Source organism: Peromyscus eremicus, chromosome 5 (genome assembly GCF_949786415.1).
Source record: "Peromyscus eremicus chromosome 5, PerEre_H2_v1, whole genome shotgun sequence".
Taxonomy (NCBI): domain Eukaryota; kingdom Metazoa; phylum Chordata; class Mammalia; order Rodentia; family Cricetidae; genus Peromyscus; species Peromyscus eremicus.
In genome coordinates this window covers 4,129,655-4,149,771 of record NC_081420.1, presented here as the reverse complement: position 1 = coordinate 4,149,771, position 20,117 = coordinate 4,129,655, and the positions used below count along the sequence as shown (strand labels likewise).

Here is a 20,117-nt window from a genome sequence, read left to right as displayed (position 1 = left end):
GGCTGAAAAATTATTCTGTATATTGACAGCAGATTTTCTGTGTAGAGTGCCAAGGGGTCTGCGAAGAACTTGCTAGAATGGGTGGATGAATTTAAGTGATTTCTATATACCTGCAGTAAACAAGAGATCAGCACTTTTGAAATAGTGCTGTTGAGCCATGGAAATGACTCAGTAGGTGAAGGTGTTTTTCATGTGTACCTGGCTACCTGAGTTCATCCTCAGAACTACAAAGCTGTCTTCTGACTTCCATACTTGGGTCATGGTTTGTGTATATTTCCTCTCCTTTCCTCCAGTGAAAAGAATTTTTTAATAGGTTAAAAGTAGTATGTGTAATAGCATAAAAATGAAAAACCTAGCTATGTACATAAGAACCTTTGTTTAGGATCTGTCCGCTCCGAATGCAAAATAGTGGTGGAAAAAAAAATTCGAAACATTCAAAATAATTGGAGACATAAACCTTTTTTATAAACTGAGAGAATTGATTTTTGGTTGTTTTGGTTTTTCGAGAAAGGATTTCTCTGTGTAGTTTTGGTGCCTGTCCTGGATCTCGTGCTGTAGACCAAGCTGGCCTCGAACTCACAGAGATCCGCCTGGCTGGGATTAAAGGCGTGCACCACCACTGCCCAGCTAAGAATTGATTTTTTTTTTAACATGTTACTTTTCCCCAAATTGATCTGTGCTGCAAATTCATAGTAATGTCATTGAAAATGACATCATGAGCTTGGGTAGCTATCAAGAATCTGAAATGTGTGGGAAGGGGAAGGAACTAGAAGAGCAAAACCAACCTTGAAGGAACAGAAAAATGAGATGGAAGTTCGCACACTATCCGACACTATGGTATAGGCAAAATGATTGACAGATGAATTGGTACAACCAATGGAAATTTTCTTTCAAATCAGTCCTCTGTTTTATAAGCTTTCAATATATAAACTTATTGAGTGGTAAATGTCACCAAGTAATCACTTAACATCATGTTTTTAATCACAAATGTCTATTGTGATTCAGTCTGTTGACTCCTTCAGCTCAACATTATTGTTCTGGACTTGGGGAATTTATACTTTTATGTGTTATTTAATCTCTATCAAAATGCACCTTAAATAAGGATTAATAGGTAGGGGGCTAGAGATGGCTCAGTGGCTAAGAACACTGGCTGCTCTTCTAGAGGACCTGAGTTGGACTCCCAGCATCCACATGGCAGCTCACAACCGTCTCTAACACTCTCATCCCAAAAGATCTGACACCCTGTTCTGACCTCCACAGGCATGCATGCATGTGGTGCACAGACATATACCCAGATACATAAAATAAAAAAATGTAAAAAAAGATTTACAAACTGATATATAAAGTATATATACCTGTTTTTGAATTTATTCCCTTTATATTCTGTAGTATTTTCAGGTAGTTATGTGTGTATCTCAGTGCTGACAACTGAGACATTAACATGTCTTAATACTTCTTTTAAGACTACTTTCCTCGTGGATAACAAAAAGGTCTTTGGAACTCACCTCATGCAAGACATGGTGAAAGATGCCCTCCGGTCCTTTGTCAGTCCTCCGGTGCTCTCCCCTAAGTAAGTTACCAGATGGGTTACAGTGTATGCTTGTGAACACCCAGCTTCTCTGCACTCCTTACAGATACAGGCCTCACCTCTTAGGGCCAGCCTCCATATACATAGGTCAGTTTTATTCAGACTGCTCTCCTTGTCATAGAGGCTGGGATGAGGGCATGCAGCCATTTGAGCTGGTGTTTTGAGAGATGAATAGGGCTTTTTTTTTTTTCCAACAGAAAGGGAAGAACTGAGTCATTATTTCATACAGAGAACCCAGCATTTGTAAAAGCATGAGAATATGAAATGTATTTTCATACATGAAATGTCAGTGTTCTCACCATGATTTGTTAAATCAAGCCACATGCCCTGTTAAACTGTGGTAGCTTTCTGTGTTTGGGTTTCCTGGGAACAGACCTTGAGATCAGTATTCATATAAATGTATTTAGAGATGTTGCCAGGAAAAGCCGGCATGTTGTAGGCAGAAAGGACATAAAAAGGAAGAAAGTGAAGCAGCGTGCAACCTGGATGTGAGTTTGTTCAGTCCTGTAGGAAGCTCTGCAGACAGTATGGGTTACAGTCTCCATATTTCCTCTTCAGAAATAAAGGAACCTGAGAATTTAGCCCCTATGCCTGTCATGTCACGTTTGTCCCTGGGAGACTAAATAAAAGCTGTCATTCCAGCTCATAGTCTTTGTAATTCAGCCTAGAAGGCCTGTGTGCTATCTGGATCCTTGTCCTGTCTCCTACTCCTGCCTCCTCCTCTTCCTGTTCTCGCTGTTAACTCTGCCTCAGTCATACTGACTTTCTTGCTGTTTAGGAGTGTGCAGGGAGGGAAGGGGAGGGAGAGAGGGAATGCAAAAGGCAAAATAAAGTCCTGGGCTTGTTTTTTGAGACAGAGTGTCACTATGTAGCCCTGTCTGTCCTGGAACTCACTATGTAGACCCATCTTGACTGAAACTCAGAGATCCACCTGCCTCTGCCTCCTGAGTGCTGGGACCAAAGGTGTGTACCACCTTGCCAGTTCTTGGTTGTATTGTTGTCCCCTGTTCCTGTCTGTGTGTGAAGGCGCCACCCCCCCAATCCCCTCTCCCCTTTGTTTCAGCTCCTCTTCCTGCCCCTGGTCTTTTCTTCACTCTGCTCTGAGAGGACACTGTGACATTGCAACTTAGTGCACATTTACCAAACATGTTCAGAGTAAGGCTCTGGCTTATTTTTTTGTTTTAAAGCTATACATGTATTTTGCCACTTTCGTTCCTTTTCCATATTTGAGTTTTAATGCTGGTTTAAAACTGACCTTTGTAAAATTTGACTTCTGTCTTTATTTTGTATTTTTGAGAGTTTCATGTAGCCTAGGCAGCTCTTGAATTCTTGATTCTTCTGCCCCCTTCCCAGGGCTGGGATTACAGGCATGTGCATAGCCTAAGAGTTTTTAAAAATTCACTCTGAACATTCTGGAATTATTTTGCTAGTCTACAATTGGGTGTCTGACTTTAATTTTTCAGTATCAAAATTGGTGCTATGTTGATATCTTTGAACATATCTCTTTGTGCATGTGAGCTATGTAGTCATAGTCATTCTGGATCATAAAGCTACATGCATCTTCAATTTTGTTTTGTCAGATTGCTTTCCAAAGTGACTGACATGATTTGATGCTGCTAACACCATGAATATCCGGGTGGTGGCGCATGCCTTTAATCCCAGCACTCAGGAGGCAGAGGCAGATGGATCCCTGTGAGTTAAGAGGCCAGCCTGGTCTATAGAGCAAGTTCCAGAATAGTCAAAACTGTACAAAAAAAGCCCTGTCTCGAAAAACAAATACATAAATAAATAGTAAACACTATAGTGCTCATTTCCCCCATAGTCTAGCCTTTGATATATGAGACTTTCTGATAGTCTGGCACCAGTGACATAGATCTTGCAGAGGATGTTTATTAGTAACATGTATAATATGTTCATAGTCCTCTGTTTGGTTCGTAGCATGCCTTTCCAAAGTGCTTAAATCCTTTCATTTGGACTTTGCCTTTCCTTTGTTTCAAGCCTCTCTTAGCACCTAAACTGCACATCGCTGCACTGTTTGCCATTTAAATAGCTCAGTGTTTTATGACTTCATATTTGCAAATTTCCTGTTTACTCAGATTAACTTGGCAACCTTCAAATCATTATTTGTACTACTTTTGCCATCTTTGCAGCTGTATGCAGAATAGGGATACACAGAGCAGTGAATGATACTTTAGACCTCATACTGCAAGTCCAGCTTCTCAAACTGTCGATTGTGACGCCCTCTGGAGTTCTGTAACTGACTATGGTTGTCACAAAACACTGGACAGAGAAAAGTTATATACTGCTAATTGACACCAGATGTTGTGGCCAGAGACCTGCAGGAAACTGTGTCCTCCAGGAACATTGATTTTCATTCATTGTCCATGGTGTTAAAAACATTTATTAGGATTCAGGTGGGTAAACCCTGTGCCACAGCATGCAAATGGAGATCCAAGAACAACTTTCAGGATTTGTTTCCACACTTCTTCTCTGTGGGTTCTGATGATCAAACTCAGGTTTACCCCCTGAGCCATCTGGAAGGACTAGTTTGTTTTATTTTTTGATTTTTTTTTTTAAGACAGGGTTTCTCTGTGTAGTTTTGGTGCCTGACCTGGATCTTGCTCTGTAGACCAGGCTGGCCTTGAACTCACAGAGATCCTCCTGGCTCTGCCTCCCGAGTGCTGGGATTAAAGGCGTGCACCACCACTGCCCGGCTTGGAAGGACTAGTTTTATAGGATACAGTCACTACACATAATGAGAATCAACTGTGTGTAGGGCCTATTTCATAGTGTGGTAACGTATAGCTATAGTTCCCGCTGGTGTGAACTAGCACATGTGTTATATGTGTTCAAGATATGGTTTCAGTATGTAGACCAGGCTGTTGCTGAACCCATACAGAGCTCCACCTGCCTCTGCCTCTCAAATCCTGGGATTACAGGTGTGCACCACCATGTCTGGTCATGTTAGAGTTGGTGCCTCACATACACCAGGCTCTGGGTTTTGTCCTACCCAATGCTGTTGTAGTTCTTTTTTCCTTTGTAAGTGATTTGAAGTTTTCCTTTGGCTCACTAGAGTTTTCTTTAAGATTTCAGGAGTTTTACCAGATTAGTCACATGGATTTTAGCCAGTCTTACCTAAAACTCACCATTAAGTCTTCAACTCAGATCAGTTTTCATATTACTGCTTGTTTGACTATTGTCTCACTCTCACCTCTGTTTTTTTTCCTTCTAGAGTGTCTTCATTGGGGTTTATGTTGCTATGATAAACCCTATGACCAAAAGTAACTTGGGGAGTAAAGGTTTTATTTCAGCTTGCAACTGTCAGGTGACATTCCATCATTTGAAGGAAATCGGCAGGAACTCAAGGCAGGAACTAATGTAGAGGACATGGAGAACACTGCTTATTTTCTTGCTGAGCCTACTTTCTTACAGCACCAGGATTACCAGCCGCTATTCCATATCAATCATCAATCAAGAAAAGACCTGCTGGCCAACCTGTAGGGGCCTTTTCCCATTCAAGGTTTCCTCTTTCAAAAGGACTCCAGCTTGTGTCAAGTTGACATAAACCAGCAGCACACATAGCTGATGGCCAGGTCTTCAGATCACCTGTGGATATTCTTTGTGACATTCATGTCCTCATTAGTTCTACTCTGCTGTCGGGCAATGTTTTCTGTCTTTCTTAAAGGTTTTTTGTGAGCATCTTTCTCTCAGCTACTTAGATTTAAGCTTGATGATCATTCATGGAACCAGAAAGGTTTTTAATTTTATTTGGCAGTCAAAGACATTGAGTCTCCTAGCTTTTTAATTTGAATGACCCCTTGCCTTGTCCCTGTGTTCTGCTTTGCTCCCTCCTGGCCATCTGTCATCTCTGTTGTATGGTCATGGTTCCGCTTTTCTTTGATGCTTGTGAGATTGCTCATCTTTGGCAAATTCCCATCAAGGCCCCAGGAAAAAAAGTCTCATCTGCTTTTCCTTCATTGCCTTAGATCCCACAGCACTGGTCTCTGCACGGTTTGTGTTTAAAGTCCAGTATCTGTTCGGCCTCTGTAGCTTCTCTAGTCCTTGAAGACTGCAAGGAACTGAGAGTTAGATAAGGAACAAGGACAGCACTTCACAAAGAGAGTAGACAAGGGTCAAGGAACATAAGGTGTTTTACAATCCCTGGTTGCAAATGAGGTTGCATCTTGGAAATTAGAGCTCTCTGTAGATCCTAAGAGGATAGTTTTGAAGAATAAGTGATGAAAGGTCAGGACTCCCTCATTCTCACTAGGATTGTTGATCACATACACAAATGTGGAAAGCACAGTAATAGGAAATATTTAACATAATGCTCATGTTCCTCGACTTAGTAATGTATTGGGTTGTTTTCTCTGTTAGTAGCATCTATAGTGATCACTGTGTCTTCTGTCTAAGCTGTATACTTTGATGCTAGTGATATGCATATTATCTTGCAGGTGTTGCCTCTATAATAATCACCAGGCTAAGGACTGTATCGACTCCTTTGTTACTCACTGTGTTCGGGTAAGACTACAACTTGGGTTGTTCTGATTGTTACTTTAAAAATTACGGTACATAATTCTTTCATATGCATTTATTCTTTCTTCATTAATCTCTTACTCATGTCTTAACATTTCTATCTCTCTTACTACTTGAATGAGTGGTTTTATGGCCTGTGCTCTTGGCAGGTTCAGATAGAAAGTCAGCATTGAATAACCTACTACCACCTGTGGGGACCAGAAATGGAACATCATGACTCCTGGCTGAGAAGGCACTTGTTCCCTAGTGTGCTTTGTAAATGGACATACAGACTTCACTTTTTTGACCTTACAAAAAATAGTCTTATATGTTTACCTTGGCACTACCTTAGTGAAAGAGGTTCTATTTAAACTAAAAATATTAGTTTAAATCAGGTTACAAAATTTTTTTTCAGTTCTCTGGTTATGAAAAAAAAAATGCAGACTTGTAGAAGATTAAATTACTAGTTATTCTTACTTAGTTATATAAACATTTCTCTCAGAAATAAATTAGGCAGTTCTTCAGGGGTTAATTCTATTGCATGCATGCTTGTGTACATGTGTGCATACAAGTGTGAGTGTGAAGGCAGTATTGCATGGTGAAAGGTTTTATTTCTGTAACATTTTATTAACACCACATGTATTGCTTTACTTTCTTCTTTTGAAGAGAGAAAAGTTAATACAGGCTGAGATCCCTAAGCTGAAATGAGAAGTACCTGGGGCTAAAGATGTTTCAGATTTTGGAATATTTGTGTAGAATTTGTGGGTTAAGCATCCCTAATCCAAAAACCTGAAATCCAGCATGCTCCCAAGTCTGGAGGATTTTTAATGTTATCTGGCATTCAAAAATCTTTTGGAAAACTAGACATGGTGATGCACACCTATAGTCCTAAACACTCAGGAAATGGGGCAGCAGGATCATAACTTCACAGTCTTCAGCTAACAAAGACTGTTGGGGTCCAGCCCCTCCATAGCCTTCTCTCAGGGTCCGTGGAAGAATCTACAACTAGCTGATAATCTAATCTTAGACGATACAAAATGAATATACCTACACAAAACTCTTCAGTCCATTCACTTTATTCTTCTGAGTCAGTTCTTTCTCTACACAGCTTCTATTCTGCTCTCTTATTTAGCTCCTTTCTCACCTGATTTCTCTCTACATTTTTCTGCTGTTCTCTCTAAGTGCTATCTTAATTCCTTCATCTAGTCCTGCCCCATCTAGGTTCTCATCCATCTAGTTCTTTCCCAACTTAGCTCCTCTTCCATCTCCTTCTCTCTCATCTTGTTCTTCCCCCACCTGGCTCTTCCTCATCTTCCCTCTCATCCTTCTGGTTCTCCAGTCTAGTCCTCCCAAGTCTCTGAGGTTTACAGTTATATACACATGCGATAGCAATGCTCTGGCTAAGGCAAGGTCACCAGGCTTGAATTTCCTTGGGGTCAAAAGGAGGGGCAATATGATCCACACAAAAGAGCAGTAATTGTCAGCCATCATCTGCAACCCAAAAGGGAAGTGACTAATGGGGAAATGATTCGACTAAGGGCTAAATTCGGTTAATATCTAAGCAAAGGGGATTTTATGTGCTCAAACTGTGTTCTTAGAAGTGGTTAGGTAAAGTGTTAGGAGTCCATCAGTGACGAGTGAAAGTAAAACTGCCTTTTTTTCCTTTAGCCCCTTCTCTGTCCAAGCTATCTAGGCTTTCCCGTTTTCTGGCAGGGTGGGGGAAGTGTAGCTAGGTAACCTGCATTGTAGAAACCCTTTAGTTCTGAGTTTATTGTTAAAGGTAGATCTAAAACTAGAGATAAGACTTTGGAAAGGGAAAGGTTAAGCTTAATTAGCACATCTACCAGGCCTTCGCAGATAGTCTGGATGCTTAAGTCTGTTCTTAGAAAGTCTGGGAGAGTATCTCAGATAAGATACTTTTATTTGGAGAAGGTCCTGGCCAGATGTTGCTAATGACAATAATTACAGAAAGGCCTGAAATCAGGGATCTTGACTGTGTCTGTTAGCACAGCTGGAGAAAGTTATACAAATACTTTAATTGTATAGGGGGGGATTTTTTTTTTTTTTTTGAGTTTTCAGGTGAGAGGTGCTCACTCTGTGCCTCTGAATCTTCTAGAATAGTTGCTAATCAAAAAACAGTCTGTCAGAGCTCACCAGTACAAGCTGTTATGCCTAAGTACAGGCTGCTCACCATATGTGTCTGTTGTCTGATTAGTTCAGTGTTCTGGATTTTACAAGACGCTGTGGTTCCAGTCCGTAGGATTAGGAGAGCCATAGGTAGGAGCCATCACTCAAGCACCACAGAAACGTTAGCATCATAATCTTGGCTTTTAGTTTAAAATGGCAGAAAATAAGTTGGAGGAAGATGCCCAAATATTGGGATAAAGAAATTTCACGTTCACAGTTAACAAGTTGTGTGTGTGTATTCCAGCCATTTTGCAGTCTTGTTCAGATCCATGGCCATAACAGGGCTCGGCAGAGAGACAAACTGGGTCACATCCTTGAGGAGTTTGCTACCTTGCAAGATGAGGTAAGTGCCAAGTGTCTTTTTCTAAATTTCAACAAGTCATAGATTACAAGAGTAGCATGCATCTGTAAAAGAGTACATACTTGAAGTTACTGAACTTGGGAGTGTGAGTTCAAGGCCATCCTGGGTTACATGGGGATATTTTCCTCAAGTTTTAACTTTTGAAAAGCAATTCTTAAAACAATGGTTTGAGGATTAATGTTTCACTATGATATGCCTGTTTTTCACATAAAATTTAACAGCTGTATACTCCAGTGGAAGAGTGTACATGAAGAAATGAAAAAATACAATTTATAGACATCTTTTTTTTTCGGGGGAGGGGGGATGCAGTTGGGTTTAAGACAGGGTTTCTCTGTGTAGCCTTGACTGTCCTGGAACTCACTCACCAGGTTGGCCTGGAAGTCCTGCCTCTGCCTCGCAAGTCCTGAGATTAAAGGCATGTGCCACCACCGCCCGGCCAGTTTATAGGCATCTTAAACTATGTCTTTGGTCATCAGAATAAACTGTGGCATGTGTAGAAAACTATGGTTTCCTGGCAGGTTTACCCCACAATGGAATGGTTTAAAGCTGACTCGTGGGCAACAGTGGTTCCCATTACTAATACCACAAGGCCTGAAATCACAACTTGAGGCTTGTTTGTTTTGAGACAGGGCCTCACTGTTTTTTCAGGCTTATTTTTAGCCACCGGACTCTCGTGATCCTCCTGCCTTGGTCTCTGGAATAGGCTGACGGTACTACAGGTTTACAAGCCTATACCACCACTTTGTCTGAATAGAATAGCTTCTGTGAAAATGGATATTTACTTTGAGGAATAATTGGAGTAAATGTTAATTATTGAAGGATAAGAACTTAGCAAACCTGACCAAAAGTGCATTTGAAAGCAGGACTCTTTTGGGTTGTGAGATTTATATTTTCTGCTCATATTTTCAAGTTCTCTCGCTATCTAAATAATTTACCATAATGTAACAAATTAATTTGACAGGCAGAGAAGGTCGATGCAGCACTTCACACTATGTTGTTGAAGCAGGAGCCCCAGAGACAACATCTGGCCTGTTTAGGAACCTGGGTTCTTTACCATAACCTTCGAATTATGATCCAGTATCTGCTCAGTGGCTTTGAGCTGGAGCTGTACAGCATGCATGAGTACTACTACATCTACTGGTGAGGACTGTTGGCACAGCCAAGGTCTGAGCATGCATCTGCACAGAGTGCAGTTGGGGTGCTCCCTGTGTTGTTAGGCATGCAGCCCCAGGAGCTGGTGCTTTCCCCCACCTTGTTGAGGTGGGGTCCCTGTGCTGGCCTGCAAGCTCCAAGCTCTTCTCCTGTCTCGCTGTAAGAATGACAGGCGTACAGATGTGTGGGACTGCACTTAACTTTTTTGAACATAGGCTCTGGGAATTGAAGTTAGGCTGTCAGTCTTTCTTGACCAGCTGAGCCATATCCCTGGCCCCTGGGATATTTTTTTCCTTCAGTGCATTTTTACTGTAGTTGTGTCATAGTAAACTATTTTGAGAATTAGAGCTAGGCCAAAGTGTCTATCTTTAGTGCTGTAACATTGTACAAATGTTCCTCCCTCTGTTTTCATATTTCTGTGAAAAGTACCAATAAAAGTGAATGGGGTAATTCAACATCTTCTGTTTGCACCTGTGGAGGAACGTGAGCAACGTTTGCTGTGACTTCTGCAGCAACGTCCATGGTATGGGCGCACTCGATAGAAGGAGCTTTCTTGGGCGATGTCATGGCTGCACTCCCATTTGAGCATAATCCATGAGGAGTCATCTGTAGAGTAGCTCTTCCCCTTCACTGGAAGAAAGATAAAACTCCTAGGAAGAGGCTGTTTGAGACTGTCTTGGCCATGGAAAAGCTGTAGAAAACAATGAAGTCAGCACACTAAGTCATTCTAAAGTGTCTTCATCTGTCAAGAGATGGAGGCAATTTTAAACAGTTTCCTGTTCATCAAATGCTTAAGTTTGCTGTGCTACACTTCAGTGTGTATCTGCTTTTTAAGCTCACAGTTAAATATCATGTAACTTAACCACTGCCCTGGGAAGGGCAAGATTTCCATTCCCTACATTTGGCTATGCTAGGAACAGCTGAGGTTCTGATAGGCAGTTCTGGGCTGTGTGAGCTGAACGTAAGAATTGACTATAGCCAACCCCACATGGCCCTTGCTGTAATTCTACCTACAGAAACTCCAATGGGCTGCTTATTAAGTTCTGCACAGTTCCTTGGCTTTGGAATTACAGATTAAACACCTGAATTTTTGCAGAATAATCTTGTTTTGCTTATAGATGTAATTCCTAAGGCTTACAGGCTTTTATAAAATCAGCAGTAGAAAACAAGTGATGAATACGGACATCTAATTTCTTGTCTAAAGTCAGTCCTGAGTTTAGTAAATCTGCAAAGGGAGCCAGTCATTTCCATTTCTAGTACTTCCTAGGCAGTACTGCTGCTGGCCCAGAGATGGCAATTTGAGGACCAGTGTTACAGAATATCAGCATTCTGGCTCTCCTTAAATATAATTGTAGCTGTTGATAAAGCTCTTAATAACAATGACAAGTGCTAGTGTCTGAAAGGAAGTCTCATGTCATCCTTTCTCTTCACCATCTGTCCTCAGAAAATGTACAGTTAAATATCACCTGTTCTCTCACTGTGTCTCAATAGACATTGCAGACCCTCTAACTGTACTCTGTGCTGTGGGGATTCATTTGTATTTCGTATGGTGATACTGTATGCTAAATGTTTCTTTAAATGAAGTGTCAGCAGCTGCCTCTCCTGATGTTAGCTACTCTTTCATGAGATGAGTGGATCCCTCACCTGTGGGAACCATAATACTTTACCTTCAAAATGTAATACCTGTATAATTCCAAATGCACCTTTTCATAAGTTTCTGTTGGCTGAAAATGTTCTGTTTTGGACAACAAGATGGCTCAGCAGGTAAAAGCCACATCCACTCAAGCCTAATGACCTAAGTGCCATGCATGGAACCCACATGAAAGGTAGAAGAGGAGAACTGACTACACAGAGCTGTCCCCTAGTCTCCAGATACACCACTGTCTGTCACCCACACACATGCACATCATCATCATAATGAGGACATTAAAATGCTCTGGTTTATATGTGCTTTAATATGTAGCCTGCCTGGCATCTTTGAGTGCAGTTTTGGGAATAGGTATCCTCAGAGATCATAAACATCTTATCGATCTGGTTTTTATTCATTATATGAGTCCTTAATTTTCTGTATTCCTGGTTATGTTGGAAACAATGCATGCCATCTCCTAGATTTGAACTGCTTTTCTAGCTTAGATGCCTTGTTAGGTAAACATGAAAAAAGTTTTAATAGAATATCCTATTTTATATTTTGTTTATTGGATAAATTTAAATAAATAAACCTAGATGTTTTTAAGTTTTAGAGTGAGTTTTACATAATGCCAATAATTTTTGACACTTTCTGAATTAATTTTTTTATTTGCTTTGCAAAGAAAATATTTAATTAATAGACTGGGCTGAATTGTGTCCTGATAGTGAAAAGAATTTAAAGGTTTTCTAATTTGTATGTATGTAGATAATTATCCAGAAATTTTTTGAAAGGTTGTAAAATGTGGGAAGGGAAAGATCACTTTCAATGCTCATTTCTTGTAAGCTCTACACTTAGCAAACCACCAAAATAAATAAATAAATAAACAAAGCTGTGTTTTGCAAACTTTAAAGCATTACAGAACTTGTCCACACGGGGCTGGGGTTGTATTAGGGCGGGCTTGTGTTCGTCTCTGTGGCTGTGGCTTCAGTCCCTCCAATCACAATGAAATAATAAACCTTTCCGTTAGTGTTAATAGTTGTGTTGGTAAAGCTGTCCTGTTCAGCTAGTAACTGATCTTTGTGACCATCCAGGTACCTCTCTGAGTTCCTGTATGCGTGGCTGATGTCCACCCTGAGCCGTGCAGACGGCTCTCAGATGGCAGAGGAGAGGATCATGGAGGAGCAGCAGAAAGGCCGCAGCAGCAAAAAAACAAAGAAGAAAAAGAAAGGTGCTGTAGATTGCCTCATTCCTTATTCAGCGAGGGAGGGTCTCACTGTCAGACAGGCTGGCCTGAACAACAGCCCACTTGCCAGTCTGCCCAGTGGGACTGCAGGTGTGCACCATCACCCCTGGCTTTGTGAACTGTTTTTAAATTTGAAACAGAGTGAAGGACACCTTACCTTTGACAGACAAGTAGGTGAAGAGCTCCTTGTGAGCTGAAGTGCATCTGTTACACTTCTCTTTCGCCATTGTGCACAAACTAGGAGAGGCAGAGTCCGCTGTCAGTGATGGGCGAGTTTCAGGTCCTTTCCAGTGCTGTGCACCGGAGGGTCATAGAGCAGGACACAACACACGGTTGTGCTAGCAGAATAGATTGGAGCAGGCAGGGGTCCACCCTGAGTGTGCTACTATGTTGGTGTGGGCAAGTGGACAGAGTGTAGAACCCAGGAATCAGAGGTCAGGGACTGCTATTCTTGCCAACATTCTTTAGTACCAGCTACTCGGAGAGCACAATTGTTTAACTTTTCAGCTCAGCTCAGTTGTATTATTTGTACATTTTGGTCATAAGATAAAATTTAGAGAAGCAAAGTGAAGTTCACATGCAGTAAGTAAGTGGGGTGGTTTTTGTTAAATTAGATTTTCTTCTATGGTAGTTTAGGAGAGAAGGGGAAATAGAAGATTTTTTTTTCTCTTTCTCTCTAAATTACAGTTCGTCCTTTGAGCCGAGAAATCACAATGAGCCAGGCCTATCAGAACATGTGTGCTGGGATGTTCAAAGTAAGTGATGAGATCAAGACTTCTTGCTGTTTAACTGTCATTTCTTTTTCTTTTCTATCAAGACAGGGTTTCTCTGTGTATCCCTGACTGTCCTGGATCTCGCTCTGTAGACCAGGCTGGCCTTGAACTCACAGAGATCTGCCTGCCTCTGCCTCCTGAGTGCATTTAAGATCACCTCTTGCCTTGATTCTCCCAGGTTTCTCTCTCCCCTGTTGTCCCTGTCTGTCTGAGGATTACCTCACTCCACTCTAGTTGTGTGCACAAGCAGTTGACACCTTCCTTCATGCAGGATAGTTGGAGCGTTCCTAGAGTGTGACATGGAGGAGTGGGCTTTAGTGTGGCTGCACAGCAGGCATTTTTGCAAGGCTGTGAACATTTCATTTTTAATTGTACTGGCAATTCAGGAAAGCTCGGAGGTGATTCACCCAGAGCAGACTCTGGAAAAGACACTGGCCTGTGTGATTATGTGGGACTTGTTCCTTCAACATCTTTTACTTAAAAGTCTCAAAGCAACTACAGAAGCATGAGATGTGGAAGAGTGGTGTGGGGTGTGCATGCGTGTGTGTGTGTGTGTGTGTGTGTGTGTGTGTGTGTGTGTGTGTGTGCCCACTGGGACTAGAAAGATTATTTTTAAACTAATGTATCATTTTCTCCTCTTCTCCCTCCAACTCCTCTCAAAGTCATGGCCTCTTTGTTTTACACGTGCGCACATGCATACACACACACGCACACGCACACACACAAAATCTATGTGTGTATTCCTAAATAACTAAAATCTCCCCAGTCCATATAATGGACTTATGTGTATATGATTTCAGGGCTGACCACTTGGTATTGGATAGACAATCAGAGGCTGGAAATTTTTTGTATAGAGCATGGTGTATAAATTTAAAATGGATGAGAAGTCTGCTTTACTCTTTTCTGATTTCTGAGATGACATTTTAAGTATTTAAGTTGCTGCTTTGTTTTTTGTTTTTTTTTTCCTGTACTGATGCACATGTTCACTCTCAAGTGGATTTCTCTCTTTCTCATTGTTTTCTCCTTCTCTTCTCCTTTAGACAATGGTGGCATTTGACATGGATGGCAAAGTGCGCAAGCCCAAGTTTGAGCTTGATAGTGAACAAGTTCGGTATGAGCACAGGTTTGCTCCGTTCAACAGCGTGATGACACCACCTCCAGTGCACTACCTGCAGTTCAAGGTGAGCTTGCTGGGTGAGGTCAGAGCGAGGTCTCAGCTGTATACCACACTAGAGAGGTTGTGTTTGTACCAACCCGTCTGCTGCACCAGTGGGACAAGTGCTAAACTAACCACAGTCTTAAGTGGTGTAGAAAGTATTTGGCCTTGTTAGACGTGTTAATCACATGAGCAGTTTCTGTTTAAGTCACTAGGATCGTTGAGATATGGTGTATGCAGGTTAAGAACTGCATGTCACATGGGTTCAGACCGAGTCTGTATGGCTGGGTCGTCAGTTAAGAACTCCGTAATAACTTTAAAATGTTTATATTAAATATATTATGATAATAGTCTCCCTTCTGTTTAGGAAATGTCTGACCTCAATAAATACAGCCCTCCTCCTCAGTCTCCAGAGTTGTATGTGGCAGCTAGTAAGCACTTTCAGCAAGCGAAAATGATCCTCGAAAACATCCCCAACCCAGACCGTGAGGTAAGAGTGGGTTCACTGTACTTCTAGGGGACACACTTGACAGAAAGCACATCCTGCCACTATGTGGCTGGTCATTATAGTGAGTCAGTTGGAGAGCACTGTCAAATGGAGACTGTCTTGTTGTTTTTGCAAGAATTTCAGGCAAGTTTGCCAACTTAAGCATTTTAAGTCTCTTGTCTCCACCCAATAGGGTCTCACTCTGTAGTCCAGGCTGCTCTCTTAATTCCCAGTAATCCTCTTGCCTCTCCCTCTCTAGTGTTAGGATTATTAGGTCATGATCTACCATACCCAGCTTCCATTATAAGTCTTAAATATGAAAAACTATGTAGCCAGTTACTATAGAACATTATTCCATACTTGACCATTTGACATAAAAGACTCTTGCATTAAAAGACTGATGTACCAGAGTAAACTTTGAAAGGGAACATGGTTTAGGCTTTTGATGATTTAATAGTTTGCACTGTCCCCCAGCACCACTGAGGTGCATCCTCTCTGTTAGCGCAGGAGTTACTCTTGTCATGTGTTAGTCACTGGGGGAACACTTAATACAGCTCAGTGCAGGGTGACTTAGCATTATCTGTCAGAAACGACCAGTACTGGGCTCGAGATGGAGTGTGCTTGCCTGTCGCACAAAGCCTGGGGTCTATCCCTAGCACTGCACATAAATTAATAGAGGGGAAAACCACTTTTCAGATATGTGCACATCCAGAAAGAGTAATGAATACAGGTGAGTATCAGCATAGCAGGTTTTTAATTGCAAACAGTATAACTGTGACCCAGTCACTCACAAGGTCAAGGAGATTAAGATAGCAAGGGTTAAAACTGTAAGTAGTACACTACCATTTCATTGAAAGTTGACAGAGAAGACTGTGTATTATGTGAACAAGTCACTTCTGTTAAAAGCGAATTGTTGATAGTGCCTTAGCCTCTGAGAGGAACATTGAATGCCTTGGAAAAGAGAGCAGGAAGGAGATGTAAAAATTGTATTCTAGTTGGATGTGATGGCAGAGGCAGAAGGATCTCTGAGTTCAAAGCCAGCTAGGGCTACATAGTGAGACCCTGTCTCAAAAAGAAAAAATGTATATACTCTAGCTAATAAAAATGGTAATTATAGAAATTTGAGAGTGAGGTTCAATAATAGAAGACATATTTCATTTAGCAGAAATTTTACTCATTTATTCAAAGATTTGTCAAGTATGTACTATTCCCAGAAGAAAACAGCTGTTATGGGTCAGGAAAAGGGTCATATTATGTATTGTACAGATTGTAGAACTTTGAAGAAATACTGCAGTCACGGGGTAGGAAGGGAACCCTGCTTTTCTTCTGCTTGGTGTTAAACCCAGGGTATTGAGCACTCTTTGCAAACGCTTCTACCGCTGAGGTGCATCTCTAACTTTAAGCATTTTAAATAACCCATTTTAGTAAATTCTAGAAGGGGAAGCAAGACACTGGATGTCAAGGGTGGACCCTTCCAGACAGGGGACCCAGATGCAGAACAATGCAGAGCAGACCTGTTCCTGGAGTGTTTGAACAGCAGCCAGGGACCTTGTGGCTGGAGTTGGGAGAAACAAGGTAGTATTGGAGTGTGAGCAGAGGATAGATAGATCTGACTTGTGACAAGGGAATATTCTGGGAACATTCTGGGACTCTGCTGAAAATGGACACATGCTGCAAAGGTGGAAGTCAGCAGCAGTAGTCCAGGTGAGAGGTGGTATGGGTAATCAACAGTGATACGTTCTCGTTGGATTTAAAGTCTGGGTCGATTCATGAGTTAGATATGGAATATGACTTGAAAGGTTTTGGCCTGAGCAGCTGAATGAATTGATTTGCATGGTGGCAACAATGCTGTGGCATGGACCAGTGTAGTTTCAGACATGTCAGATTATTATCAATTTATTTTTTTTGAGACAAAGTCTCATCATGTAGCTCAGACTGGCCTGGAACTACCTGGGCTTACCTCACACCTATGGCAGGCCTCTTAGTCAGTCTCGGAGGCTGAGATTACAGGTCTGAACTTCTGTTGTCTACCTTTCCATTAGATGTTTAAATGGAGCTGCTCTCTTAAGGCAGGTGGATATCTGCTTTGGGATTGAAGAACCCATCCTGTCCTTTTGTATTTCCAGACAGTGGTCAGTAACGCAGCAGTGGGAACTTGGGGGTTACGAGAAATCTAGCAATTGTCGTTATTATGATTCATGTATTTCAGTGAAACTGTTTAGACTGTTAGTTCTCAGAAGTAGAAGTTAATGCTCCAAGAACACTCACTGCTTGCCAGGAGTGTTTCTAAGTTTTAAATACAGCCAGGTACTAGAAGTGTAGAGCCACGCTGTGCTGTTCAGTGTCTGCAACCACAGTTGTATGTGCAGCATGAAATGTACATTAACTCGGTTTTCAAAGCAGTTTTTATGCGGTGGGCCAAATTTTCACCTTCATTTCTATGAGGATGACCGTGAGCAACTCACTGATGAGAAGGTTGGTATCAGTGGTGAAGCTGGGGTGTTGCTCCATGTTCTGAACAGGAGCTAGTTCTCTGGAGCATGCCGTGACTGGAGCTCATGATTGGTGGTTGAGAGGTGTGTTTAAAGAAGTGCAGTGTCTGGAGTGCCTGCAGCACAGGTCAGCACCTCCCGGCTCCTGTTCTTGATGTGATGCTGAGTGTCTTGTTCTAGGTCAGTAGAATCCTAAAGGTCGCCAAGCCCAACTTTGTGGTCATGAAGCTTTTAGCAGGAGGACACAAAAAAGAGTCAAAGGTGAGTACAAAGTTCCCTGTGCTCTATTATAGAAAAGGTTCCACCATTGTGTAGAGTCATCCGAGAAGAGGTAGGGCTCAGCTGCCAAGAAGTGAAGCTCGTTCACCGTTTTTCTTCCAAACATTGTGAGACTTAGAACTTATACTCGTCTTTTCTCCTGCTCCCATATGGACCATTGGCTAACAGGGCGCACGCACGCACACACACACATACACACACACACACACACACACACACACACACACACTCACTCACCATGGCAACATGCTCTCACCCTCATACAAGATAAATGGAGTAAATTTTTTTGGTTTGGTTTTGTTTTGTTTTTTCCGAGACAAGGTTTCTCTGTGTAGTTTTGGACCCTGTCCTGGATCTCTGTACACCAGTCTGGCCTCGAACTCACAGAGATCCTCCTGCCTCTGCCTCCTGAATGCTGAGATTTAAAGGGGTGTGCCACCACCGCCTGGATGGAATAAAATTTTAAAGAAAATGTGTAAAACATATTTTGGGGAAAAGTACAAGGTATCTTAATGTCACCTGCTTTAGGAAAGTAGATGGTTCAGTTGTTAGCTGTATGTACAGGTATGCATGCATATAAGCAGTGGCCATTTCACTTAGCAAGCCCCAAGGTGGAGCTGCCTCCACCTCCCCAGCACTAGAATTTTAGGTGTGTGCTATCATGCCCAGCTTTTTAACAAAGGTGCTGGAAATCAAACTTCAGGTTCTCATACCTGCACAGCAAACTCTGTACCAACTGAGCCATTTCTCCAGCCCCAAAACTGTTTTTTAACACTGATAAGATGAGGTGTTAATATGGAAGATCTACCTTGTCACAGGTCAGCTTCTGATGCAACCTTGAGGCAGTTGCCTGGTGTGTATGGCTTTGCTTTTTCACTTGTTACCCTAAAGTTGAACTGTATTGTCGTCCTGATGGGGCTGAATGCCTTGTCTCGAAGTGAAGTCCATCTTCCTTTAACTTTCTCTGAAGAAACAGATGGCCGGGATGTTTTCTGATGACCTTCATGAAGGAGAAAGGCTTCCTCATTTCTTTTCCTGTTTGACTTTTCCCATTAGGCCAGTCTCTCCTGTACAGCCCTGTTTCTGAGACACGTGACAGAGGGTAAAGTGGCCACTGTACATTACCCGAGCACTCGCAGATGTATTCATCAGCTTTCTGGCTTTCTTCATAGGTTCCTCCCGAATTTGATTTCTCTGTTCACAAATACTTTCCTGTTGTGAAACTCGTGTGAAAGAGACTGCAAAGATGGACCATGTCTGCTCTAGGTGATACAACATTCTGCCACATACAGTGACGTAAAGTGGATTTCTTGGATGACAGCCTGTTACAAGGAAGATTACCTGGTGGGAATGAGAACTGCTGTTTTCAAGTGGTTTATTATCCTCCATGGGTGAAACTGGGCTGGAATGCAACATACGTGGTTTATTACCCTCCATGGGTGTGACTGGGCTGGAAGGCAACAGTGAATGTTACGTGGTTTTATTACAGACTTAATTGTAAAACTTTTTTTAATGAATGATTGAGTGATATAGTATTTCTAAAGGTTAATAAATTTCTTGACAAAAAATGCACTGGTACTTTGCTAAGAACTGTGGTCTGAGCATCACCATCGAGCAGTGCCAGAATTATCCAAGCTGGCTGTGGCACGGTAAGCCTAATCCCAGCACCTAGGCAGAGGCCACAGGACCAGGCTTCAGTTACCCTCAGCTGTGTACTATGTTTGAGGCCAGCCTGGGCTACATGAGAGCCTATCTTAAAACACCAAACAAACCCAAAAACTGATCAAAAGAAGTTTCAAAACATGAATTTATTAAGCATTTAGATTCTGGTGAAATTTGAAATGGATTTTGAGGGGAGACGATCTCTAAAGTACATGAGGATTGTCTGTATTGTGACACACATTAGTAAGGATCTGCAGTCATGCAGTTTAAGAATCATGTCACACTGCAGTGTCTGCTGCTGGCCGCAGCAGGTGAGGTGTGCACACTGCTGACCTTTGGGTCTGTTTGAACGTGGTACACGCCTTTGCTCCAGTTGAACCGTTGAAGTGGATTGAGATGCAGGGTTTCTTCTTAGTCCACCAGCCAGAGCCCCATCCTTGTTTTGCTGCCCATTCCTCTGCACTGGTGTGTGTTACGACAACTGTCTAGGCCTATGTGGTTTCCCTTTTGTCCTCTGTAGGAGCAGTGCTTTTAGCACAATGAGCTGCCCAGAAGTTTAACCTGGTTTTGTGGGTTGGCCTAAGACCATTGGCAG

The 20,117-nt window shown here is 42.0% G+C and overlaps 1 protein-coding gene across 3 annotated transcripts in view; it reads left to right on the top strand.

The window, feature by feature from the left end:
• The window catches only part of Naa35 (N-alpha-acetyltransferase 35, NatC auxiliary subunit), a 60,790-nt gene extending 41,358 nt beyond the window's left edge, over positions 1–19,432 (top strand). For all 3 annotated transcript variants that reach the window (XM_059262780.1, XM_059262781.1, XM_059262782.1), the window contains 10 exons: positions 1,464–1,570; positions 6,043–6,109; positions 8,535–8,633; positions 9,613–9,791; positions 12,522–12,658; positions 13,361–13,428; positions 14,487–14,627; positions 14,970–15,092; positions 17,762–17,842; positions 19,033–19,432. In XM_059262780.1, coding sequence (XP_059118763.1) covers positions 1,464–1,570; positions 6,043–6,109; positions 8,535–8,633; positions 9,613–9,791; positions 12,522–12,658; positions 13,361–13,428; positions 14,487–14,627; positions 14,970–15,092; positions 17,762–17,842; positions 19,033–19,092 — 1,062 coding nt within the window. In that variant the 3' untranslated portion in view covers positions 19,093–19,432. The remainder of the gene's footprint in view (positions 1–1,463; positions 1,571–6,042; positions 6,110–8,534; positions 8,634–9,612; positions 9,792–12,521; positions 12,659–13,360; positions 13,429–14,486; positions 14,628–14,969; positions 15,093–17,761; positions 17,843–19,032) is intronic.
• Positions 19,433–20,117: the final 685 nt, after the last annotated feature.